This window comes from Psammomys obesus, unplaced genomic scaffold, assembly GCF_907164565.1.
Source record: "Psammomys obesus unplaced genomic scaffold, mPsaObe1.curated_primary_1811, whole genome shotgun sequence".
NCBI lineage: Eukaryota > Metazoa > Chordata > Mammalia > Rodentia > Muridae > Psammomys > Psammomys obesus.
Window position 1 is genome coordinate 8,470,664 of NW_026585895.1, and position 27,365 is coordinate 8,498,028.

Genomic DNA, 27,365 nt, shown 5'->3' on the forward strand with positions numbered 1-27,365 from the left:
TTTCCTACCCACCCAACTTTAGGTTCTTTTTCAAAAAACAAAATATATACAAGACATACAAATATACACTATTGTATGTTTATATATGTATAATGTATATATAAACAATATAAAATCAAAATCCCCAAAACAAGAAAACAAAATAAAACACCACCCAAAAATCAAAACAAAACAAAGCAGCAGCAGCAACAAAATGCACATCAAACTACAACCAAATAAAAGCTCACACACACACACAAACAAAACTGTGGAGCTCAGTATCTATTGGTCAACTACTCCTGAGCATGAGGCCTGTTGATATCACCAGGTCTTCTTTAAGTGGTCATTTGGAGGAAAAACAGTTAAGCATATATAATGTATTCGACAAAGTGCTTAAAGGGAGTCAGACTTGGAGGATTAGAGAGTGAGGGCTGCCCAGCCCTTTTTTTCTCTCCTCTCCTCATAAAGTGTTACCTGAAACAGGTTAATTTCCCTCTGCCTTGTCCGTTCAGATGTAAAAATACGTGAGTAGCAGAAACCTCATGGAGCTGTTGTGAAGATTCAGTGAGTTAATGCTATGCAGACAGCTTAGAACTCAAGGCATACAAATGTTTCTTAACCCTTGCTGTCTGTTAGTATTGATTGAGATTTGCTTTAGAATAGTCATTCCTGTAGCACACAGCACACTCTTTGCCTGTTTCTTCTTACATACTAAGTACTAGCAAATGACAGTTGTGGTCATGTGGGCCTACAACCTCAGCACTCAAGCTGAGGCAGGAGGACTGTGAGTTTGAAGCCAGCCCAGCCTGAGCTACGATCCAAGGCCACATAAAAAGGACCACATAAAGAGACCATGTCTCAAACCAACACAAGAACAATAACTAACTAACCAACTAACTAACTAACTAACTAAATAAATAAATAAAATGCTGGGAGAGGATTAGTTTCATCACAAGTCAATTTCCTTGGTGAATTTATTATTTTTACTTTGTCTGGAACAGCCGTGAGTATCTGCCACAATAATAATCTACAATTAAAGACAGTGACAGTAAAACCTGGGGTGTGATAAATGCAGTGGTTTAAACACTGCATTTGGGTGTTTTGGGTAAATGATTCTGATGCAAAATCTGTAGCTTATAAGTAAAGCTTCCAAAGTTACTAGTAACATTTGATTGGCACAAAACCAGTCTGCCTTATAGTGAAGGTCAGGAATAACATTTGCATGCTAGTATTTGATGGCATTTTGTTTTTACATGATAAAAAGTCCTTATAGTTATAATGTATTTTATAAATTGCTATAAATTTCTTTTGTGGATAAATTTATCGCCTTTATGGCTTTAAACAAAGACCCACTGAATTTTGAAAATATTTGGACAACTAATAGAACAGATTCATGTAGAAATTAAATGCAGTGTTTTGAATACTGTTTAGAATTTTGTCATGTTCTCTTCCATAAAGTAAATTTTTTATCCTGATTTTTATCAGATTAATCAGTGGATACTAAATTATTTGTTTTTTGAATGCTGTACACTAAAACCTGCCTTCTTTGATGTGGATTAATAATAGTTATTGGCTCTTAATAATAGTTATTGGCTTCCTAATTAGGAAGGTGCTGGTTTCATCTTTATGTAAGGACTTTCATTGTTCAATACTGTATATTTCAAGTTTGTCAGCTTAATTAATACAAGTATTTTCTGTTTCTTAGGATTGTGTAAATAAATATATTCTTGGGACTGTACTGCCAAAGACTTTCATAATTTTAGTAATAGTAATTTGTTACATTTAAATCTGTCTTAGTCATGAACTTTCCTGTACTCATTCTTCACAGAACTCAAAGTGTAGGGAAACACAACCCAGGCAGGCCACCATTATCATGTCAGAGGTCAATGTGCTGTGTGTGTCTGTACATGTGTGCCTGCATGCCTGCGTGTGTGTGTATGATGTCTGTACATGTTTGTGTGCATGGGGGGAGAGAGCGAGGGAGAGAGAGAGAGCGTTGTATGCATGTGTGGCTGAGCTCGTGTGTGCAGGAGTATGTGGATGCCAGAGGAAAATGTTGGAATGTCTTCCTCGATTACTCTTGGAGATGAGATCTGGGTTCTCAAAGCTCTCAAGATCTGCTTGTTTCCATTTTCACAGCAGCAGGATTAAAGGCATGCTCTGCCTTGCCCAGCTTTTACATGGGTGCTAAGCACTCAATTCACTTTAGCCGCTGAGCCATGTCCCCAGCCCTCAAGGTTCAATTCATGATGATGAAATTATACTTTTAGTGTCATTTGGATGCAAGAAGTATTTATTTAGTTATCTACCTAAGTTTTTGGCAGTCACCAAAGCACCTTTGTTCAGAATCTTATTTGTGTCTCTCACTATACAATAAGATCTTCCCAACATAATACCATGACTTTTATGTTATGTTAATATTAATTATGTACCCTTGAGGCCTGAGCTCAGTAATGTTATGTTTTATTACTTTCAAGTAATTTTTGCTCTAATCTGGTAGACTGGTTTACGGATAAGAGTGTAAAGTAAGTACAAAAACCCTTTTTACATGTATCTTATAGGGGCCTCAGTTTTCTGTGTGATTTTAATCTCCTATGCATGTCTGCTATGATGAGTATGTAAGACACATAATGTTTACCTATCATGTTTGTTCTATTCTTTTACATAAAGGGTCCTCGCATGTTTCACATATTTTGGCATATGTATTTAAAGTAATTGTTGGAAGGCTGAGGTAAAATCAGATTTATATCAATAGGAGTTTATGAAGACGCTACGACTAGAAATTTAAAATAAGTCTGATTAGGCGAGTGTGGTGACATACACCTTTAAAGCAGGCTGAGGTGGATCACTGCGAGGCAGAGGCCAGCCGGGTTTACATAGAGAATTCCAGGCCAGCCAGGGCTACATAGCATGATCAAAACAACAACAACAGCCTGATGAGGGAGATGAGCAAGTATCTGTAACATTGGAAGCTATAATGCATCTGTGTTTTTGAGTACTCAGACATGCGCATTAAATGTTTTATTTTTGCCTGATTTCATTAGCATTCACTTTCAATCAAAGTAATGGTATCCTTCACCCTCCCATTTTTTTTTTTTCCAGGTTCGAAATCTGATATTTTCTTTGGTCTGTGGTTTGAGGTCTCATTGCAGAACAAAAATGGGAGATGCTGAAGTAGGCAAGAAGATCTTTGTTCAGAAATGTGCTCAGTGCCACACAGTGGAAAAAGGTGGAAAGCACAAGACAGGTCCAAATCTCTGGGGCCTTTTTGGACGAAAGACAGGACAAGCACCAGGATATTCTTACACTGATGCAAACAAGAACAAAGGTAAAGGCCAGAAGCCGTGGAAGATGATCAGAGATTTTGTTTGAGAAAAGATGGGCTTGGTTTGATGTTCACAAATTTGCCTAACTTATTTCACTGGAGACACACTACTGCGCTTCTGCTTGTGGAAATGCTGATTTTTGCAAGGACCTGATTTAGATAACTCATCCATTGGATAGAAGAACTTGCAGTCTTTCATGGCATCAGTTTTGGCCCATGTAGACTGTTTTATATGTTTATTTTGTATGTCACAGTATCTTGAAAAAGTGTGAGCTGAGTCTAAAAAGAGGATATTTTAACAGCAGGGTAGCAGTAGTGGTCGTATTTGCAGTAGTGACTCTTAGCAGGGTTGGAGACTGTGGTTTGAAGATATGCTTAACGATATGTTAGTTATTTGTTGGTAGAAGGGAGGGTGCACTCCACCGCACATACGGAGTCAGAGACAACCTACAGGAATAGGTTCTCTCCTGCTGCTCTGTGAGTCCTGGAGATAAAGTTCCAGACTTTGAGTCAGTTGTTTTATTGTATTCTGGATGTGCAGAAATGCTGGTGAGGAGGTGTAGTGAAGGACTTCTTATTTCTGTTGGGTTTTTGTAAGGGAACTGTAAAATCCTGAAATGTCCTAAGTGAGAGTATTGTTTCTGTTTTCACGGTTTGTCCCTGGGACCAGGATCTGACTCTTGCTGATGAGATGGCTCTGGGCCTAGATGATGGATGGGCTTCTAGATCATTCTGGACAGGGGCTGACCGTGCTGCTAGGCTCAGTTCATGCTAAGGGCTATCAGGCGGCCTTCTAGGGACAGAATAGGGATTGAGATTCTGAAACTACTGGCTGTCATGCGACTATGAGTCTGTTGGTCATGCGTGGGGACTGAAACCCCATTGTAAGTTCCTTATGAGCTAACATTCTGGCAGAGTGAAGAGGTCCCAATTCTTAAGAATATTTCCTGGAAGCATCTGGAACCCCCGACCTTGCCTTGTGGGCCTCTTAGGCCCCTGTCCCGATGCATGGCCTTTATAGTCATTGTTGGCGAGCCGCTTTCCTGAGTCTTGGGAATTGGTCTAATGAATCATTGAAATCTGTGGAAATTTCAGAAGTTTGGATGGCGAGCCCCTCCTCCAACTCGATGTTGTAGATTGTTTTGAAAACAAGGCCTTGGTGCAGGGGACCGTGGAGTGTGTGCTGACTAACACAAACTAGCAATTACTGTTAGAGCTGCGTTATGGTATTGGAATTAGATTTTTAGTTGTTGGACTTCTGGGTAAGTCAATTGTAAATCACCTTTGTTGCTTATATTTTATGTCTCGCTAATCTGGGGAATGAACTTCTTTGTGTGGTACTTAGAAATTGATCCCAGGGTGTCACACATGCTTGGAACATGCTCTAGCGCCGAGCTGTAGCCTCGTCTCGAGGAACTTCTACAGTGATGTTTCCCTCCTGTCCTTTTATTATTCTTGTTTTGACAGTACAGATGGGAAGTCCTGATTTTTAGTCTAGTTATAAACCACAGTTGAATTGATATTAAAACTGCAGAGCGGTGCGCTGACCTTCAGCCAGTTGCCTCCTTTTTTGTACAAAAAAAAAAAAAAAAATGCATTGTTAATTCATGAGGTCCCACTTGTCAGTTTTGGGCTGCAAAAATATCTCCCGCAAGGGGTAGGCTTGCTATGCAAGTATGGTGATACTCAGGTAAAAACAGCTGCCACCTCTGCAGCAGCAGGGATTTGGGGATGTAAGAAGCCACCGGTGTTGCTGAACGCACTGATACGTGAGACACTGAGGGAAGGGGAAGGAAAAAGAAAACAAACACATTCACTAAATTAACTAATTCAGGATGAGACCAGCGGTCAGTACTGGGATGATAGATTACAAAGCGGAGGTGGGAAACGTATATTGACAAGGGAACATTAGGAGCAAAGACAGAGGAGGGGAAGGCAGTTACGGCTGAGTTGACTGCAAAGAAATGTAATCAAACAGTGTGAGACATTGGCAGTTCTTAGGAGGCCGAGTAAGAGTGGGCATACCCAGCCACTGTGTTGTTTGAGAAAGGAAAACAAAGAAGGGAGGTTTGGGGAGACTAGGGAGGACAGGACCAGACCAGAGCATGGTTAAGAGCTGCCTGCCTTGACAGAAGGCATTAAATAAAAGAGGAATGCATGAAGGGGGCAGGGCCATGGGGGCTGGAGCGCACGAGCACCATCTCGCTGCTTGTTTGCTTGCTGAAGTCATCTTGGGTCCGTCGGTGTTACTTCCTAGGTGTGTGTCATATCTCCGGGCAGGCCTGCCCTTGCTTAGGCTCTTCCTTTCAGAGATGAGGTTGCAGATGTGGTCCAGCCAGTGAGCAGTACCTTACAGGAGGAGGGTCAGATGCTGGTCACACTTGTGCATACACCCACACCCAGAAGTCAGGTCCTTGTGTCCTTCTGACTGGTTTAGAAAGGGGAACACAAGAACTTTTACTGTCATCTTAAGAGTGGTCTTTTGGATCCCAGATTTCCATGAGAGATCAAGATAGGTTTGCGTGTGTGTGAGTGTGTGTGTGTCTGTGCAGAGGCACATACATGCCACAGTTTACTTGCGAAGATCAGAGGACAACTTTACGGAGCTGGTTCTCTCTTTGTATTGTGGGCTCTGGGAGTTGAACTCAGGTTGTCAGGTCAGGCCTGCATGGTGCTTTTACCCACTGAGCCATCTCTCTGCTTAGTTGTCAGAAATTCTTTAATTCAGGTAGCTTTGTCATGTTGGGCAAGTTACTTTCTTCTTTGGGCCATGCTTTTGCCCATTTTCAAAATGGAAGATCGGAGTCCATGGTGCCTGGGATCTTCTCTAGAAGGGACACCGTGATTCTGGGAGCACAAGGCACTAAGTAGGCACAGCATGTCTGGGGTCATTATTCATTGACATACTTGGGTGGTCCAAAACAGCATGTGGTGTTGGACTTCTGTAGAGAAGCGAAGAAAAGGAACAGACCCATTTCTGGAACTTTCTTATAGGTCAGCCTATATTATTAGCTAAACAGTCTTCCCAATTAATGAGAATGGAACCTTTTTTTCACATATTTGGGTCATATCAGACAGTACACCCTAAAAATGTAACTACAAAGACTTAATACTTATTTTCAACTTTATAGGTATTATCTGGTCAGAAGCAACTTTGCTGGAATATTTGGAGAACCCAAAGAAATACATTCCTGGCACTAAAATGATCTTTGCTGGTATCAAAAAGAAGAGTGAGAGAGAAGATCTTATTCAGTATTTGAAAAAGGCAACATCCTCATGAAATAGTATTACAGCTTCAAAAATATTACTTACCAATTTCAAATATTATGTTTAATAAGAAGTATACCCGATTTTTCTCAAACAGCCTGAAGTAATTTTAAACAGTGAAATAAAGGTTGATATTTTTGATGGTGTAAAGTCCACTCATCAGATATCCTTACAAGCGTACACTTGCTTTGATCTATGCGCTAAGGAGGCGTTGATCAGAATGAAGGAGGGAGGGAAGCAAACAGATCTTTTGCTCGTTAGTAGTCTCTGCATGCTCAAAATGTTCTGTGAACCTGACAGCTACTGCTGAGGATGGAGCCAGCATGTGCCTGATCCTCTGCGCTTTAAATGTGTGGAGCAGACATCAGCTTTAATTTTCATTAAGCTGTGTTTGTCTTTTACTTAAAGTAACTTCAAGGGGGGAGTAGGGAAAAGCTAGTCAGTCCGATGCCTTAGGACTGATTTGAAAAAGAAAAGCAAATTATTGATTCTGGGTAAATAAAACAAAATCTAGATAGAAGGAGAAAATCATGGCCTACTTTGATAAGCATGACTTAGAGCTTGGAACTGTTTTTGTACTTATATCTTGAAGACCTCATTCTGATCCTAAATAATACAGAGCTGGACTACAGGCTCTTTTAAGGGGAAAAGAGTGGGGGGAAGCCCCAGACTGCCTCCACAAAGGTGGAGGAGGATGAGTGAGAGTGAGGCATGGAGAGGCGGTGGAGGGCACCGTCCACTGTGCAGTGAGGCTCGTCCTGAACGCTGCAGGGCTGCCATCCAAATGATGGGGTCCCAGCGAGGAGGGAGTAGCTTCCTTACCAAAGCGGTGGGTAGAAGACCAGTTAGGGTCGTTATGGGCAGGGGGAAGACACCTGTTACCTCATTTATTCTTCACACCATCACCCCGGGACCTTGGGAGTGAACTTTATCTTCTACAGCAATACATACAGTTTAGTTCTGGCCAGAAGCGAACTGTGGATCCTTTCTTCTACTTCTGATAACGTCTCACCTTTATCATCGTTTGACTTACAGTATATACTGCTACTATGAGGTGAATATAGTTAAAAAGGAACAAATACTAGAAGCCTCTATCAAATTTGTAAAATATCCAGGCCTAGCCTTGATATTTCTGACAAGCTGGAGAGAATCTACTTCTCTGGAATGCCAGGGTCAGTGTTACGTGAACATGTGTCTCTGGGGATCAAGAGTGGCTTCAGGCAAGGCTAAGCTTGTTACTCTCTCCCTAAGGGAATTTTCTGAGGAGGGCAGAGGGGTTACAGGGCCTGTGAGAATGTGCTCAGAGCAGAGCGAGGTTTGCAAAGCTATATGTGCGATTAAACAGTATAACCATTTTCTAGTTTGCATGTGGCCCACCAGCTCTGTAAGATGGAACTTGAACTCAAATCGCATTCACAACCAAATCACATTCAAGTCCAGATTGACACAGCCCTGCCAGAAGGATTTGCTGGCATTCGTTGCTCCAAGCCCACGCTCCTGGGAGGAGTAAGAAGGTTTTGGGCTTAGAGCCTGAATACTTTGCCTTGGGAGGTATAGAAACAGCTGTGATGAGGACCAAGATGATAAATGACACTTGGGTAAAAATGAAGTATTTAAGTAGTTTTATGCTTACAAATGGGGTAGTAAGGTATTGAGTTGCATTAAACTTTAGTCTTAGTAAGAGTAAAAATAAGTTCCCCATTTTGCTAGTAGCAATGTTTCCATTCATTAGAAAAGTTGGAGGAAGTGTTAGAAATGAGCATGGTAATTAAAGTTGTATATTTCGATAGACTTTCTTATTGAAGTTGTCTCTGAGAGGCTTACATTTATTTTGGGATGGCTTTCTATGAAATCGCTTCTGGCCATGCCGATGGCTTTATTCTGTGCCAGTTCAGCTACGCTACAATTGAATTTCCCAGAATTCTTTGCAGAGGTTCCAGCCAGGCTGGTGACAAGAGCGATTTGCTTCAGACTGGGAGGTGGAAGGGCACAGCAGAAAGCTTTATATTTGGAGGGTCAGCTCACAGCCCTGGATACAACCTACGCTTGTTACACATTTGTCAGCAATCCTGCGTGGTAGACTGCAGCCCCTCAGATTCCTGCTGGCTCTTTTTCCTGCCTCCTGTGAATTCTAGAGCAACTGTGTATGACGCTTTGAGGGAGGACCTGGCTTGTGGAGGTCACCCAAATCAGTGGCGAATGCATGACTTGTTAGCAGAATACCAATTTGTCCTCTTGGGTTTATCCTTGCTTCCTTTGTGATGTTTCTTTCCAACCAAGTGCCCTGGGGACTGACCCTTTAATGACTTTAAGCCCATCTCTAGTTGCACAGCTAGTAACAAATACTCCAGTCTGACTGAATTCCAGGCAGGCTGCTTTAAGTCCCCTTCTTGACTAGGCCTGGGGTCTTGGCCTCTCCTTAACTATTTAGACCTGATGTTAGTATGAGTCCTACTATCAGTTTAGCAGATGCCTATCTGTCTTCATTAAGAATCCTGTCAAATTGATTTACCCAGAATTCTCTTTTCCTCTGGCTTTTCCTCCTCTTACTGCTTTTCCACTCACTGACCTATCACTCTGCTTCTGGGCTGTAAGCCCTGGGTTGTTTGGTATTCAGTGTTGAGCTGAATTTTACTTCAGCACCCAAATTCCCTATTGCAGTTGTCCCTTAAATCAGAACAATTTTATCTTCAGTGTCTTTAACAGTGTCAGAATAACATTTTTTCCTTGATACCAACAGCCGTTAGTCTTCATCAGCTCCTCTTTGTAGCCTCAGTGACTTTGTTGTGAACCTTCAGCCATTCACATTTAGAAATTTTTCTTCTTCCTAAATTTTGTGTGGTTTCTTCTCTGAGGTGAATCTCGTTAGCACTCACATGATCTTGCTCGCTAGACAAAGGTACCATGGAAACACACACCACATTGTACAACACAATTTGTGAGCAACAGGAGCCTCGGGGTTATACGTGGATTGTTCTTCCATCTGAGTTAAGTGTGCCTTGATAGTGCAAGAAGAGAAAATAAATTTACTAGTATTCAAAATTGTCAAGTTATGTTAATGTCTCCTAATCTTAAATAGTCAAGGAAAGAACACTTACGGTGGCTAGAAAACAATTTATGAAGATGAAATTTGAAAAAGTAAGTATTCTCATTTTATGGCACCCCTTCCAAGAACAGAAGACATCCAAGATCAGGAAAAGTTGTGTTGATGTCACTCAACAGAAAAACACTCAGAAGAACTGAGAAGTCAGATGGCTTTCACACTGTCTGTTCTCAGTCCAGTCTTAATGGAGCTCTAGAAGAGTAGTGTGCCTGTTCATGTAGAGTCGGAATGTGGAATCTTCACGTGACACACAGCCCTGTGCGTGCGAGACAGCAGAGAGAAGTCCAGGAAATAGACTGCTGGATCTTCCCTCAGTGTACTGCACTGGGTGAGGTGTTTCCCAGATGGAATGCTTGCGTTCATGTGGGGAGCACCTTGATGTTTGTCAAGAAGGGTTGACCTGAACCCCGTGTGCTCCGTGACACTGTGTAGTCACACACACTGTAAAGCATGCTGTTTATAACGCTGTGTGCTGCCACATCATCTGGAAAGCTGGCTTCTTTGCTTAATTCTCCCTCTTCATCACCTTCGACAATAACACAGGTAAAATTTTTCTGGATTGTGTCAGGCGTGGTGGTCTACACCTGTGATTCCAGCACTCGGGGAGGCAGAAGCAGGCAGATCTCTGTGAGTAGAGGCCAACCTGGTCTACAAAGTGAGTCCAGGACAGTCAAGGCTACACCCCCCACCCCCACCCCCACAAACAAACAACCTGTTTTACAAACAAACAAACAAACAAAACTTCTCTGGATTACTTGGTGATCCTTATCATCCACATGTGAGTTGAAACTGGTGTCACTCAGTTCTTCTGCTTGAACTCCTTTCTGTGCACTCAGGGGGACCTCATTTAAGCACAGAAACTAAGGAGGATGGTGCAGGAGGGATCTGGGTGCTACTGTGGACACGGGAAGTTATGTGCCCATCATAAGAGCCAGTGACAGATGCAGTAAGTGGAGAAGGAGGCATTTTTTCATATGTAAAACAACTATGTGGAGTGTCAGAGCTCTCATTTTCTAATATATTTTCTTTCCATAACCATTTACTTAAATGCAGTTCTCTACTCAGGAAATTCAATATTCAAAACAAAGTCATTCTGTTTAAGAAGGCCTGTGTGGGCCGTCCTTCCTACCCTCCCATATCTTTCCTTTCTATCCCTAAAGGGTGAAATCCTAGGTGTGGTGGTATATGCTTGTAATTCCAACACTTGATAGACTGAGACAAGAAGATACGGAGTTCCAGGCTAGCCTGGGCTACACAGTAAGAAGTTGTCTCAAGAAACTAAAAAGCAACCAACCAACCAAACATATAAAACAAAAGAAAAAATGGGAAAAGGATGAAAAAATAGAAAATTAAAAAAGAAAGGGATATGAAAATTCTCTAAAAACCCCTCAAAAACATACAAAATGTATGTACCTAGTCGGTGCTAATCCTCAAATGTGGGATTAGACCCGGGTCCTTGACCTCCAATGTCTGACTTTTCTATCTTTCAGGTTGGCTATATTTAAGCATTTTAAAGTTGAGATCCATATCCTTTAAATTTCCATCACCCATATTTAATGTCTGTCCTATAAAAAGATCTGTAGAATTGTTTGGAATCAAAATTTTATTGTATTTATTCTGCGAAGAGCCATAGTTTTAGTTAACATTTTTTAGGGGGGGATAAGATTTAGACATTACATGAAAATGCTGTCTATATAAATGCAGTTTGGTAATTAAGATGAAGGTGGGAAAACATGTGTGCCCTTGTCTGCCATGGTAAGAAAGTATTCTGCTATAGTGGAAAATACTCATCGGTTGGTTTATTCAGTAAGTATCTGTTATACATTGTTTTATCTGGTCCCCAAAGTAGGCCTCAATAAACATTGTTTCTAGGTATTCATGCCTGGAAGTTCTAAGTTTGTTAGGCTTAGTAATTAGCCAGTTAAGATATTGTGTCTTCCAGGGTGGCCTCGAACTTCAGATCTACCTGCCTTTGTCTCCTTCAGCAAATCCTACTGGCCTGTGCCAAGAACGGGGTGCTAGAAAAACCTGGAGGGACAGGAGCTCCAAAAAGGAGACAAAAAAAAAAAAAAACCCAAAAAACAAAACAAAACACTGAGCCCTCGGGGCCCTGAAGAGATTGGTACTCTAACCAAGGACAATGAATGGAGAGGACCTAAAACCCTGGCTCAAATGTAGCCCATAGACTCAGTCTCCAAGTGGGTTCCCTAGTAATAAGAACAGGGGTTGTCTCTGGCATGACCTTAGTGGATAGCTCTCTGATCACCTCCCCGTGGAGGTGCAGCCTTACCAGGCCACAGAGGAAGACAATGCAACCAGTCCTGATGAAATCTGATAGGTCAGGGTCAGATGGAAGGGGAGGAGGACCTCCCCTATCAGTGGACAAGGGGAGGGGCACAGGGGGAGAAGAGGGAGGGAGGGTGGGATTGGGAGGAGACAAGGGAAGGGGCCACAGCCAGGATACAGATTGAATAAATTGTAATAAATGATAATAAAAAATTTGAAAAAGACATTTTGTCAGTGTCCCCAAATATTTTACCCCTGTATGATGTGCTGCGTTTCCATCTCTTGGTGTGGCTTCCCTGCATTCCTGCAGTGCTGAGTATAGATGACACGTTATAGTTACAGCTACATGTTAAGTGTGGGTACCAACTTCTCTACAGTCAGTTTTGCTGTGGTAACAATATTTCAAGGACTTGCAATAACAATGGTTATCACCTAGTCCCATGGCATGTAGGGTATGGTTCTCTTTCAGGTGCCTTCCCGTTCTGAAACCCTGATTAAAGTGTCAGAACAAGTATTGGACACCCCCATTCTTACGTCAGAGGAGAAGATCAAGAACCAGAAGAGGCTTCCAGTGTGTCGTAAGTATAGACATGATGCTCATTATTTGTGCTCATATTCCACTGACCAAGACTTGGTAAATGGAGTGTTGAATGTGAGGTCCAAGGAATGGCAGAGCTACTCTCTCCCCACAGAAAGAACAGCAAATACATGCCAGTCATATGTCATGGATTTGGAAGGAAGAGGGTACTGAAAAATTGTAAGCAAAAATGACACATACTACAATGTATATCTGGCTTTTCATTTCTCATGACTTCAGTTCACACCATCCCTCTGGCGAACGAACCTCTTAGTGCTTTCTGATATAGCTGCTCCCTGACTCATGGCATCCGAGGTGAGCTTTGCTTTGTCTTCATTTCTGCTTTCTCTACTTGCTCATAGAAAGCGCTGGTGTGTCAGGCTCGCTTATATCCTAGATGGTAACGCTGCTGGCTGGCTTTGCTGTCACTGTGTCTGTTCTGTGACTTCTGGATGTGTGATACATGCAAGGGAAAAGTCAAACCATTATAAAATCCAATGGCTTGGACTTTAGACTAATGATGAAATTTTTCTTCCATTTTACTTGCAGTGTGAAATAATTAGGGAACAGTTTCTTTGAAGCTAGGACTTGAAGATTCTGATCTATTGTTATATCTGAGAGCCTCAGTCAAGATAATTGCCATAAGAGGTTTAGAAAAGAAAGCTGTCTTAGCTGAATAATGTCTTCTTCTTTTTTTTTTTTTTGAAAAAAAAAATCACTTGTTTATTTTTTTTGTTTTTTTTTTTTTTTTTTTAGTGCCAGGTCTATGTTCCAAAGGGCTCTGGGGCTCTGGGAAATACTAATCTGCTGCCAGAATTCAAAAGCATTGACGACAACAAATAGATACGTCTGCAAGGAACAGGCGTGAATGAGATACTTTATGAAAACTACTGGGAATAAAAGGTAAGACTCACACATTAAGGAAGAAAACTAGTTCTTAGGTTGGGCTGAAATGGCTCCAAAACCTAGTGTGATCTGCATTTCAAATAACCTGGCTTCTTGGAATTTTTCTTTCCTAGTTCAAATGAGTTTGCACTTTAAGGCTTGGTAAACGTCAAATCTCCTTAAACTTAAAAAAAAAAAAAAATCCACTAAGTGCTCATGGGTGTTGGGCCACCCTCTCAGGTGCCACACCCTCAAAGCAAATGGACTATCCTTCCCATAGAGGCCACCAACTGTCCATCAACTCCTCAGCTAACGGGGGGGGGGCGGCACATGAGCACCCCCATGATGCAGTGTTGACGGCCTTGATCACGTAGGGGTCCCTATGCAGGCAGCTACAGCTGCTGTGGGCTCATGAGTGCACCGGCCTGTCATGACTGAAGACCCTGCTTCACAGCAGTCCTCCTGAGCTTCTAGACCTTACAATCTTATTGCCACTTCTTCCGAGTTAGGGGTGTGTGTGTGTGTGTGTGTGTGTGTGTGTGTGTGTGTGTGTGTTAAAGATGTCCCGTTTGTGGCTACACACTCCAAGACACTCTGCATTTGCCCGGCTGTGAGTGTCTTCAGCAACAACCATCTGCCGCACTGTTGTGGCCTGAGAGCTGCACTAGTCTGTGGGTATAGAGGTAATTTAGAGGGCATTTGATAGCAAACCAGTGACAGCAGGTTCAGCCCGAAGGTCTGTGAACATACTGGCCATGGGGTCTATGCCCCATTTACAGTACCAGTTATGTCTTCCTCCTGCAGAGTGGACCTTAAGTCCAACCAGGAAGAGTTGGATACCCGAGTTATCTTCACGGCACTCTTGCACCATGGGCATACCTCGACCTGCCAATTGTTATTGTCACTCTGTGATGGCTAACCGTTTTGTGCTAGGCATCCATCTTGGTACCCACTAGCCATTTGTCTGACTCCAGTCCCTGGAAGATAAGTCCCCAGCAACTCTGATTTGGTGACCCCTGATCCAGAAATGTACCCATGATGGTCTGCTTTTTTGTGATCATGACAAACTGCTTTTTTGGCTTCTCTGACTTGCTTATGCAGATATTCAAGGACTATTTTGAGGTCACCTTGACTACCTAATCTTGGCAGAGCAGAGTGACCTTGGCTTGCTTGTACAGACCCTTAAAGTCTTTTTGTGGTTTTAGTCTTTAAAACTCCTTCCCTCATCCCTCTCCAAGGAACAGCCTCTAATTTGGCTCAAAGATTGCTGTTCTGCTAGTAGCTTCTATAAATTTAACCAACTGTAGTGCAGATTGAGCCTGTGGTTCTTTTCAGGGGAGTCCCAAGCTCCATAACAGCTCACAAGGTTCCCAGCTAGGTGAGGCTGTTGATGACACCACCGGCCCCTTTGGTAGCCTGTGTAGACCTTCTGGTACTATAAAACCATCCAATTGTGAAGAAACTTCCTAGCTAGTAACTTGATTTATCCATGTCTTGTGACCAAAGTGTGTGTGGGGCACTTTAATGAAATGCTTGCACAAACAGACATGCTTGAAGCTCTCACCATTGTCAGCTCTCCTTGGAGGCAGAAGTGTATTTCATAGCAGGAGATTTGATGACGCTCTGGCTCAACACAGGGATGGACAGACAGAGGGAAGGGCAGGCACAGAGCCCGTGGCATTTCAAAGAGGTCGGAATGGAAAGGAGGGGTCTGAGAGGCAGACATGGGAGAACACTAAGAGACTTGCTCAGGAAACGGAAAAGGGCTGCAGGCTTGGACTGTGGACGAGAGATGAAATAAAGGCAAATGCAGAGGGGTCTGGTGCTGGCTTCCCAGGGCTTCTGTGACAGTGTCACATACTTGGTGACTCAGAGTGAAGGAATTTATCCTGTGATTTTTGGAGGCTGATGTTTTGTCTGGAGATTCTGAGGGAAAATCCATTTCCTGATTCCTCAGTAGCTTGAGGTGCCTGCAAGGTTCCCGACATTCTTGGACTTGCAGACACACGACTAATCTCTAGCCTTATTTTTGGACCATCTTCTTCTCTGTGTATCCCTGTCTTCTCTCCTTATGAGGGGAAATGCCATCATATTCAGGGCTTAGTCTCAGCCCAGGATGATCTTGTATTGAAGTCCTTAACTCTATTATATCCGATAAAAACTTCTAAGTAAGATCACACACACAGGTTCTGCGTTCATATATTAGGGGACTGCCAATCACCCCATTATATGTCCTTTGGCAAAGACTAAATTCAATAGATAAAAGACTTTATGAGCAAGGCTGTGACCTGATTACTCCAGTTGTGTGGCAGACAATACCAGCTGATAGAGAATGGACGGGTGATGGAGGCTTGACTTTTAGGAATGTTTGAGCCAAACTGTATGTAATCAAGTGATTAAGGTAGACTCAGGGTGACCTTGAGACACTGAGTTATCTACGGTATATAGGAGCAAATGGCCTGTAGCCGTCGGAAATAGGGGTTGGGGATTCTTAGAGAGCTTGTGCAGCTGGTCAACTGATAGATGAGTGGTTCTCAGGGAAGTGAACCTGTGAACACACACGCTCTTGCCTCCATCTCAGCCAACTGGTCTGGGCTGTCTCTCTCCAGTATATAGATCCCTTTTGGAATACAGCTGCCATATTGTCCAATATGGAAGGCATCCCACCAGGAGGGGAGTCATGTCAAGAAGACCTGAGGAATGAACACCTCCCCCTGGAAGAACTAAACAGCCCCAGGCAGTGCAGACACTCCAGCTCTGTGCGGGGGGCCTGTTAGAAAAGCATGCCTCCAAGCTGAATACAGCCACATGAGCAATTCCAACCAAGGCCGGGAGGAACAGAGGAGCCAGGGTTAACCAACACATCTGGAAGATGTAGAAAAATCATCATTCCAAGCGACTAAGTTCTCAGGCGGTTTGCTATGCTTCAGTCCCCTTCCATGCCCGATGATCCCGGAGATCACACAATAAAAGCTAGTGATGTCTGTATTAGAGGGTGAAATGGCTATGAACAAGCTTCGGAGGCAGGAGGCAGAGATTCAAGAACTTGGTACCAAATCCTGGGATGTCTGAAGTAGCATACATTTTCAGATATCCTAGTCCCCAGGGGATTCTACTGGCTATGCAAAGTCTTTACAATAGGATATTTTCATGACACCAAGCCTCTTTGGTATTACTGCTTATATTCATTAGGGGATCCTGTAGTTTGCAACTGCTGTTGTAGAGTGTATTATAACAGCGTTGGTGGAATTAGCAGATGAGCAGAAGAGGGCAGAATTACACAGAAAATTATTTGAGTTATTTCTGAAAGGGAAATGCAGTTGTGTTTTATTTCTTAATGGGACTTTACATAGAGTTGAACACTTTCCTTTTTTTCTGCTCCAGGCCTGACATGGCTGCTGTTTTGCCTGCCCTACTTTCTGCCTAGATAGGCTGACCTACAGGGTTCCATCAACAGGCTTTCACTTCTCATTAGGTTTGATCACTAACAGGAGGGAGGGACAAAAATGAACTCAAGGTATTTTTTTTTTTTCCTGTTAGTCCTCCTTTGAGATAGGGCTGAGTTCTCAGTGTCCAATGACAGCCGTCACTGAGCACTTCAAGGCAGCGGTCACTTTGTAAGTGTCTCCTCCTGGGTCTCGGTAACCGCTCTTTCTGTCTTACAGTCGCTTGTTACTTCTCTGCTACTGTGCCTTGCTTGGCTTCCCCCCCACCCCATCCCTATGTTTATCTCTCCTTTTTAAGTTAGTCCTTGTAATTTAGTTCTCTTAGAATTATTTTGATTTGTGTGGGTTCTGACTCCTGTCAGGACTCTACTTTGTGAAATGAAGAGGGAACGATGATCGGGCCACACCAACACACTTCTGTCACGGCGTTCCCAAGCCTTCCAGCTTCCCACCTCAACAGCTAACACTTGAGTGTTACCGTAACTTCTTGTGCCAGGCAGGGAACACAGACACAGCTGATTCAAAGCCAAAAGACAAATGCCAAATTCATCTCTCAGATCTCTCTTTTATTGTTTTTCCCACCCTTCCCGGCATTCTTGGCACTGCGCCTCTTGTTTTGCACAGTGCGATCCAAGATCGAAATCATGGGTTTCAGATTCGGTTTGCAAGATCAAAAGAGTTACTGAGATCGCCAGTAGTTGGTGTTTGAACAACAATGCGAATGTACTTAGTGCCACTGAATTGGACTTGAAAATGGTTAGGGGGATAATGGAACATGAATCTTATCATGATGCAAAATACATGCATATGTAGGAAAATCAGAGTTTTTACCTCCGCCTTTTGTCTTTGGAGACTGTGTGTGATAAAACTGCATGTGTAATGAGTAAGCATGTCAGGAAGACTGTTTATTGAGCTTCTGCCCCTGGCAGCCTGAGGCTGGTTGGCCCTGCTCTGTGTTCCCTTCTCTGACCATGCTTGGGGCCTTTCTTGCCTTCACGCACAGTGGTACTGTTGTACTATGGCCAGGACTATGCTAGCAAGTGGGCTTTTGGTTCATACAAATTTTATTGAGGTATAATCCACTCATTTAAAGTGTATAACATGGTCCAGCCTTGGAGATGGGTGGTGCAGGCTTTGACTCCAGATACCTGGGAGGCTGAAGGAGGAGGATTGTAATTTTTAGCTTTGCCTGGGATACAGAGTGAGCTCAAGGGTAAATTAGTGAGACCCTATCTGGAAAAAAAAAAAAAAGGATGAGGACAACAGGTGTAGCTCGGTGGGAGTGCTCGCCTGCTATGTGTCAGGTGCTAGGGTCAATCTCCAGCCCCACAAAATAGCAATAATGAATGAATAATAACCGTAAAAGATGTAGAGTGCAGATTGCACAGCCAATGCTAGAACATTTCCGTCACCACACTCCTTTAAAAACATCCCACACTCAGTTGCAGCATTCTTCCTTTTCATACAGAAAGTGGTCCATTTTTCTGTTTCTAGTGAAGTTTCCTATTCTGGGCTTTTGATGTAAATGGCTTTTTTTCACTTTGCATGATGTTTTTATGGTGTGTGTGTGTGTGTGTGTGTGTGTGTGTGCGCACGCTTCATTTTTTTTTGTGGCAGAGTATTATATGACTATAGCACACTTTACTTACCAATTAATTGATAGACATGTGAATTATTTTCATCCAGTGCTGGTAACTACTTTGGCCTGAAGACCTGAGTTAGATCCCAAGGTGCCATGGGAAAGCTGGTGGCCACAGCATAATCCCCGTGGCCTGTGGGGATTGGGAGCGGAGATGGGAGACTCTATAGAACCTTATGGCTCAGCTAGCTTGGTTTGCACAAGAGTGAAGAGAGCCTGTCTCACACAAGATGGAGAGGCAAGACTCCCACATCCAAAGGTTGTCTTCTCACCTTCACGTGTGCCATGGCACCCACACTGTCACACCACACACACACAAGCCTGACATGCACATATGTTCTCTTTCTCTCTCTCCCTCTCTCTGTCTCTCTCTCACACAAGCACACATGTGTGCACACACATAGAGCAAGAGAGACAGAGACAGACAGAGACTGGCTCATTCACACTCACAAATCAGACTTGGAACATTTGTAGACTTCCATGGTACCCATCATGGCTGACTGTAAGCTGCATGATGAAACTGGACATTCATTGGAAACAGAGGCTAAAATAGGCTCTTGGGAGCCCCTGCTCGCAAACCACTAACCATCCCTCCTGATAGGTCACTGAAGTGGCCAGAGATGTGATTGCACACAGTAAGGTTTCCACACACCAGTGTAAACGCTGATGACACAAAATAACAGACTAGCTACCATTTAGTAAGCACATGGGATCTTGGCACTGTGCAGAACATTTTTTTTTTCTTTAATTCTTCAGCACCACTTACCTCCTTGGCAGCTGTCAGCTCCTAACTAGCTGCTGGCTCCCTGCCTCTAATTGGTCTCCAGGTTGTTTCACGAATCCTCTGCCGTGTCCTTGCTCACGATGTGAGTGTGTGCTTCTCTGTCCTGGTGTGCTGCCATTCAAGCTGCAGGGGGGCTCGTTTCCATCAGGTTTCTGCTGAGCTGGCCTCCCCCCCCCCCAAAGGCTTGCTTACAGCCTCTACCCTTTCTCCAGTCCTTCCCTAAGCTTTACTCTTCATGTTACCTGTTATCCGTGTCCTGTTTCTCTGTGTATTTATTTTGTTTTCCTTCATCCCAGAAGCACCAGGTGCACACTCTGTGAGCATGCTGGACCTCACTAACGTAACTTTTCTTCAAAGAGTTACTTATTTTTATTTTTTGAATACAAGTATTTTGCCTGCAGGTATGTATGTCGACCATGTGTTTGCCAGGAGCCTGTGAAGGCCAGAAGAGGGCATTAGCTCCCCAAAAACTAGAGTCAAGGATGCTTGTGAGCTGCCATGAGGGTGCTGGAAACCAGGTTCTCTGCAAGTCTCTCCAGTCCTTTATATCAATCATCATCATCATCATCATCATCATCATTATTATTATTATTTACACAAAGCATCTCATGCAGCCCAGGCTGGTCTTGAATGTTGGATCCTGATGCTTCCAACTCCCAAGTGCTGGGACTACATCTCTGCTTTATGTCGTTTTGAGCTTTGTGTGTGCTAAGTACACATTCTACCCACTGAGCTATCCCGTCAGCCCTGGATTACGACTTCACAAGAGGAAATAGAAAGCTATGTGATCAGTCATCAAGAAGGTTTCTACAGAACAACAGCAGCCATTTCTTCCATCCTGCTGGTCAGAGCACCGCAGTGTTGTGAATGAGTCAAGAAAAGTGCTGCTGTTTCTTATGTTCACACTGGCATTCTGGCCCCAAGGCCGTGATGATTAAAAGCCCGGGCCTTTGGAATGAAAGTTTTTGAATAACATCTGTTTATTCATTTATCATTGTGAGTTGGTGGGGGACAGAACTGAGGTCAGAGGGCAGCTTGAGGGGGTCCGTTCTCTTTCCACCCTGGGCATTCCTGGATGGGACTCTGGTTGCCAGGCTTGGTGGCAGGTGCGTGTACCCTCCCGGGCCTACTTGGAATTCTTGAGCACAGGGTTCTCAGTTCCAAGTATTGTCAGCAGAGTAGCAGAGGACACTCCACCATCATCCACTTTCTTGTTTCCGGTCTAAGTTCTGACACAGACGGGAGGCAGTGCGGTGAGTGAGAGGGCTGAGAGGAGGCCTCCCTCTACAGCCAGAGTAATGAACCTGCGTGCCAGTTCCCTGGGAGCCCTGAAGAGCTGCTCAGCTTTCCAGCATTCTCTGTCTTTAAAGTGGGAGAATACACCCCGTGCCATAGGTGAGAGAATTTAATTACTCTTAATTTAAGTTTTGGTATACCTGTTGCCTTAGCTCTGAAGTCCGCTTACTGTGGGCCTTCAACCTAGCGCTGCCACATGGAGCCTCCCCTGCCTTCCTCGCTGCTCTCTTCTATCACGCTCATCTCTGGCATGCTGGAAGAGTCTGTCTGTTGTCCCGGCTCCGCACCTGCTTGGTACTCGCAGGAGCAGATGCACCCTCCTTCAAGAAAACATCACCACTTTTCTCCGCTTTGCTTAGCGAAACCCCTAGTCAGATCCAGAACCCCCAGGGCAGAGCCAAGGCAGTGCAGAAGTCTGTGTACACAAGCCTCAAGACGTGACTTCTGCGAGGACTCTTTCATAAAAGGAAGAGAGCCGAGGGATGGAGAGCGCCGCAGGAAAGGACCCCGCCGCCCTCAGATCCACTTGCCCCGAGCTTGCTCCACCGGTTCACCCTGGACCAGGGCAACTGAGCTTTAACCCTTTCTTCAGCCTGCAGCCCCCTTCGTCACGGAGAGAAGGGCTGTGGTGGGGAGCATCCCGAGTTTTGTTCAAGAATCTCTTACACCGGGAACTTCAGGGAAACTAGTTTGATTAGTATTTACTGCACGCCCACAGAGTGCTGGGCAGCCCGAGGAACCGAGCAAACTAAAAGTAGTCTCATCTCAGAAAAACAAGACCCGGGCGGACTCTGGGGACCCTCATTTCTTCGGAGCGCGTGCACTTTAGGCTCTGATCCTCACAAATCATCAGTATTTCTCAGTACTCGGACTCCCACTGGGCTCCCGAGGGGCCTTCTGGCAAGCTTAAGGATAGGGGCGGAGCGGGGCGGGCTGGGGAGGTGAGGCTGAAAGGGCGGGGGCGGGGGGTGCACCTGGGTGCGCTCCCGGCTCGGCGCTGCGCAGCGACTGTTCCCGGAACCGCCTGGCACCCTGGGCGGTGGACTTCAGCTGCGGTGCGCCCCGTCTGCTCCTCCCAGCCTGGCTCCGGGGCGTGTCCTGCCTACCTCGGGCTCACAGTGGTCCGCTCAGCCGGCTCCGGCGGCGGCGGAGCGGCGGCTGCGGGAGCCGGAGCCGCCCGGGAAGCAGCGGTGGCCGCGGCCGGCACCTGTGCGGCAGGAGCAGGAGGAGCTGGGGTAGGGTGGGTGGCCGCGGCTCTGAGCCACCGGACGAGCAGGCACCTCCCCACTGGGATCCTGCTGTTCCCATCAGCCTCCGGCTGGCCGGCAGGAAGGTAGCCCCGCTCCGGGGACACCAGTGTGGGCAAGCATGTGCAGCCACAGCTAGAGGCCTCGGGACAGGCTAACCTGTGGTCCAAGAGTAGAAAGGAGAGGCAAGGGGCGCCCTGGACCATGGCAGCCTCCCGCCTGGACTTCGGGGAGGTGGAAACTTTCCTGGATAGGCACCCCGAGTTGTTTGAAGATTACTTGATGCGAAAAGGGAAGCAGGAGCTGGTGGACAAGTGGCTACAAAGGCACAGTTCGGGACAGGGGGCTTCAGGCCTGAGGCCTGCCCTGCCCGGCGCTGGCAGAGGCAGCACCGGCGTGGGTAGAGGTGCTGGACCACAGGGCTCTGCCAACAGCCGCCCCACGCCCGGTGGTGGGGAAAGTGCTGGGGTTCCCCTGAGTCCCAGTTGGGCCAGTGGCAGCCGGGGTGATGGCAGCCTGCAGCGAAGAGCTTCGCAGAAAGAGCTGCGGAAGAGCTTTGCCCGCTCCAAAGCCATCCACGTGAACAGGACCTACGATGAACAGGTGACCTCGCGGGCCCAGGAGCCCCTGAGCAGTGTCCGGCGGAGAGCCCTGCTCAGGAAGGCCAGCTCCCTGCCTCCCACCACAGCCCACATCCTCAGTGCCCTCCTGGAATCCAGGGTGAACCTGCCTCAGTACCCCCCTACGGCCATCGACTACAAATGCCACCTCAAAAAGCATAACGAGCGCCAGTTTTTCCTGGAGCTGGTTAAGGACATCTCCAATGACCTTGACCTCACCAGCCTAAGCTACAAGATCCTCATCTTTGTCTGTCTCATGGTGGACGCTGACCGCTGCTCTCTCTTCTTAGTGGAGGGGGCGGCCCCTGGCAAGAAGACCTTGGTCTCCAAATTTTTTGATGTGCATGCAGGAACCCCACTGCTCCCCTGCAGCAGCACAGAGAACTCAAACGAGGTGCAGGTCCCCTGGGGCAAAGGCATCATTGGCTATGTCGGGGAACATGGAGAAACAGTCAATATTCCTGATGCCTACCAGGTAGGGCTTTGCGTGTCCTCTGCTTCCCAGCCTGCTCCTGGCCCAGCAGCCATGCCTTTCCTCACCCTTTGACAACCAGGGCCACTTTTATTTAGACCCTTTGCAATATCACCTTGCTATTTACGCTCCTTCTTGAGTTTAGTTAAGAGTGTTATATCGTCTTTGATGGAACGGTCTTTTCCTAGCACAGTGGCTTATGGGAAATTCATATATCACTCAACAAATACCATGTGTATATCGTCAAGATAGTAGCCTTAAGAACATGTGTATATGGTTTTAGAACTCCTAGAAAGAGGTGTAGCCTGCAGAATCTCGGTGTTGTCCTGGAGAAAACGGGTATTTGGCTTCTCTGGTGTTTGAGGCATGGATCGGGGAGTGGGCAGGCATGACAATCTTTCATATTCTAGCTCAAGGTTGGAAGGTGAACCGAGTACCTGATTGCATACTTGATGCCTACCTTTTCTCCAGCTTAAAGAGTTCCAAGATAGTGAAAATGTGGAAGAGGAGGAAAGACAGGAATGCTGGACCTCTAACCCATTCGGGTCTTCTTCATGTCTGTCTGCTTCAGCGAAGTTAGAGAGGTTGGGAAATTAAGGGAGTCATGTTCAAGCGAGGGTGCAGCAGGCAGCTTTTGATATGGGAGCAAGTCGGGTTTTACTTCGTGAAATGCCCCCGATGGCATATTTTCAGCAACCCCACAGCGATAGGCACATCAGACATGCTAGATTCGAGCGGAGATGCAAACCCAATGTGCTGCCAATCTGTCTTTTCTCTCTCTCTCTCTCTCTTTCTTTCCTTCCTTCCTTCCCTCTTTCTTTCTGAACAGTGATTTGAGCTTGATATTGGATTTTAGATCCACTATAAAGGCAGCCAGTTCTCATTCCTTCAGCCCCAGTGTGGTGGAGCTGGGCGTCACTTGCCGTGAGACTTCCTCAGAATGGAAAGCTCTTGTGCTTGTTTCTGTGGTCATTTCACGACTGTATCCTGTCTCTTAGAGATGTGTGTTTCTCTAGAGTTTGGGTGCTTTTGAGCACAGCAGCAAAAGCTGTGGGAAGGACATTTACCCTCTGCTCCATCTGAAAGTTTGCAGTTCTACATAGACTGACTGAACTGAGCCCAATACAAGTCTCATACTTTTGTGAGATGTCTGTCAACACGACCCTTTAATATTAAGGAGTGCCTAGGAAAATGTTTCGTTTGGTTAATCTTTTGTTAGAGATTAACTACATTATTCATTATATCATTCTTAAAGACTTTGATCTTTAAAAAAGTTGAAAATGAGCAACCCAACTATGATTTTCAACAAATGTCCATTTCTCTGTATTCCTAGAAAGCCATGGGAAGAAATGAAAATATTTAATTATTGATATGTTGAAGAGCCAAAAAAAAATCTATAAAGATCACAAATTCTTTCCTACTTTTTCACATACTTTGCTGTGTGCCTGAGCTACAGAAATACCTCCTGAGTTGCAGGATACTTGCAGAAGTTTGGGTGGCAGTCTTTTCGTTGCCTTTGCATCTCTTATTCATCCACAATTGATTTTCTCCCATCTCTATGGCTCTTTTTATAACGGTTGTCTTTCAGCTCATGACTTTCATTTGACAGCGTTCACGAATGCCACTTTCTTCAAGACTGTGATTCTTGGCGTCCTCGTACCGAGGTGGTCTTCCTGGTGCCCAGAATCAAGGCTAGGGATGTTCTCACAGGCATAGCAAATTAGTTTTGCTTTGTTTTGTTTTGTTTTGTTTTTGTTTTTGTGGCTGTTGCTTCCTGGCACTCAGCCTTTATTCTACGGGCAGAGTGTAAAGCCACTTGCCTTTTTGTATTTGGAAGCTGATGTGGGAGAAGGAAGCTTTTTCTGTCTCCATTTCCCTCAGGGCAGTGACAGTGGCTATAAGTAAGACGTTTGTTGTAGCTTGAGAATGTCAGGTGAGGTGCTATAGGAAGCTTAAGATCTTGGGTCCCTTCAGTTGTTTTGGGTGAGAAAATATCATCATCATTATCCTCACTTAATTTGCCACTGGCTTCTGCTATGCATTTGTGTATTTTTAGTGTGTGTGTATATGTGTTTTCATTTTGCTTACAATACTCACTGATGAAATTGCTTTTTTCCCTTTTGTTTTAATACATTATCATCATCATTAGTGCCTAAAGAGAACTGCTTAAGCTCATAGTCTCCATTTCTCATTCATAAAATGGGAACAATAGACCTACGTGGCATGTGGGCACGCAATGAGATGCTATACTGAAGCTCCTAAGGCAGACAGTACTCCGTATGTGGCAATTACTTAAGAAATAGCAACAGTCTGTGATGGTGGTGGTGGTGGTGGTTCAATCGTTGTTGAGGTGTGAGCTCAGCACCTTTGACCTGTCTAATCATTCCCTGTGCTAAGCTCCCTCACCAGAGCAGCTGTCTAGGAACCAACATTACATCCAAGGAATATATAAACAGCCATTCTTCTATTCTGAAGAGTCCCTTAAGTGTCATTTTGATGACACCTTATCGTACCCTAGCCTAGCAAAAGCTCCATACTTTGTTCCTCTGGGTAACGTTTCCAGAGCTGGATTGCTGCTGCCTCCTTTTCCTATTCTAGCATTTCCTCATCTTTCCTCTTCTCTGCTCTTACAGATTTCTCATAATGAAAACTGAACCTTTTAAAAATTACTTTATGTGCCTGTGCATCACTTGCATGCAGTACCCACAGACGCCAGAAGAGGGCGGCGCCAGATGCCGTAGATCTGGACGTAGAGAGGGTTGTGATCCGCCACGTGGATGCTAGGAATTGAACTCTGATCCTCGGGAAGGCAGTGTTCTTAACTGCGGAGTCATTTTTCCAAACCCAAAGCTCTCCAGCCACACATTTGTCTTTGAATTATGCTGCATTAATTCTTATGTATGGAAACATCTTGAAGTCTCTATGTATAAATATTACAATATTTCTTGATTCTTTATAAATCATATAGATAAAGGCGTGTCTTGCTCAGATTCAGTTAGTACTTTTTTTTTTTTCCTTTCAGGAGAGTGAAATCACACAGAGCTTCAAATTTTAATTATTGGGTAATTAGGTTAATGGCCTTAATCATTTGGGGGTTTCTTTGAGCAAGAAAAAGGCATTAAAGACACTTATGCAATTATGATAATGAACATTGCATCCTGAAGTCAAGGGTAGAATATTTAATGAGATACTAAAGTTGAATAGGAGTTTGGCAGCAAAAATAAATCTCTTTTGCTTTTACTATTTTGCATTGTATTTTTAAATTGATCCTAGAAAAACAGGGTAGAAACTGGGAAAAAAAATAAATAAAGAATTTGCAAATGGAAAAATACATTCCTTTTAGGTATCCAGTTTGATCATAGTGACAGCAATTTACCTTTCTTCTCTGACAGTTATAACTTATTAAACAGCCCACTTTAATACAGTAATGAATAAATTACCCTCTAGAGGTTGCAAATAAGAGCATGTAAGTAACAGGTGTTCTCTTTGGATTATTCTGAACACCCAGAACATAGCACTTTAGACATTAATAAAAAGTGTGAGATGAGTTTGTGTTAGTGTTGATAATGACGACACAGGTGTTTGATGGGCTTGGGTCTGAAAGTCAGCAGGCTGTTTTGTTAGGAGAGCTGAGAGGAGCAGAGAGATGACGCAGGAGAGCTCCAGGTGTGCAAGGCTTTCAGAAGACCTGATCTGTTGACACAACAGAGTCCGTTCCTCAGACCCAGCAGGCAAGTACACAAAGGTGAGAGGGCAGGCTTCCTGTGGCCCCGCTGAAAGCAGGTACTCTTTACCATGCTGCACTCAAATGGCAGAGCTGGATGGTACCGCTTTAGAGGCCTATGAGTCACAATGGGGGCTTTTGGGGGAAGACTGAGGGTGTGCCGTGCCAGCTGTTGGTCAGACTCTCTGGCTGGAGATGATTTTGAGGCTAGTGCAGGTGTTTTAGGTATTGCAGAATGGCTTCAGAAAGAGTGAAATGCAAGCACAGATGTGTATAGGTGACAAGGAGTGTTTTAACTTAGCTAAAAAGTTGCATGTGAATATACATATATATATATATATATATTTCAGTGTGCAAAAGTGAGTTGAGAACACATGAAAGACTTTGAACACCTGATAAAGAGTTTGCTGAAAATAGACCACGTGAAGCCTCTTGGCACGATCAAAATGGCACATTGAGTGACTGGGTGACTGAAAGACGGGATAGAGGAAGGCTTGAATGGTCTGGGGGAGTCATGAGGAAGCACAGAACTAAGCGGAGATGGGGAAACTGGCAACAGGGAACAGACAAGAGGTGTCCTATGGGTCGGTGGGGGTTAGATCAATGGTGATTTGGAGGTTGTAAGCGTGAGAGGCGTGTGGGGAGTAACAGCTCTATCAGAACCCAGGAGCCACCCAGGTGTGGCGTGGCCCACGCCTGCAATCGATCTGAGTTT

General features: G+C 44.6%; 2 protein-coding genes across 2 annotated transcripts in view; both read left to right on the forward strand.

The window, feature by feature from the left end:
• The window catches only part of LOC129671285 (cytochrome c, testis-specific), a 50,463-nt gene extending 43,878 nt beyond the window's left edge, over positions 1-6,585 (forward strand). Inside the window, exons 2-3 of the mRNA XM_055600065.1 lie at positions 3,082-3,307; positions 6,436-6,585. Of these exons, the coding sequence (XP_055456040.1) occupies positions 3,082-3,307; positions 6,436-6,584 (375 nt within the window). The 3' untranslated portion in view covers position 6,585. The remainder of the gene's footprint in view (positions 1-3,081; positions 3,308-6,435) is intronic.
• A 15,453-nt stretch (positions 6,586-22,038) lies between these two features.
• The window catches only part of Pde11a (phosphodiesterase 11A), a 287,680-nt gene continuing 282,353 nt past the window's right edge, over positions 22,039-27,365 (forward strand). The window contains exon 1 of the mRNA XM_055600598.1: positions 22,039-22,929. Within this exon, the coding sequence (XP_055456573.1) occupies positions 22,039-22,929 (891 nt within the window). The remainder of the gene's footprint in view (positions 22,930-27,365) is intronic.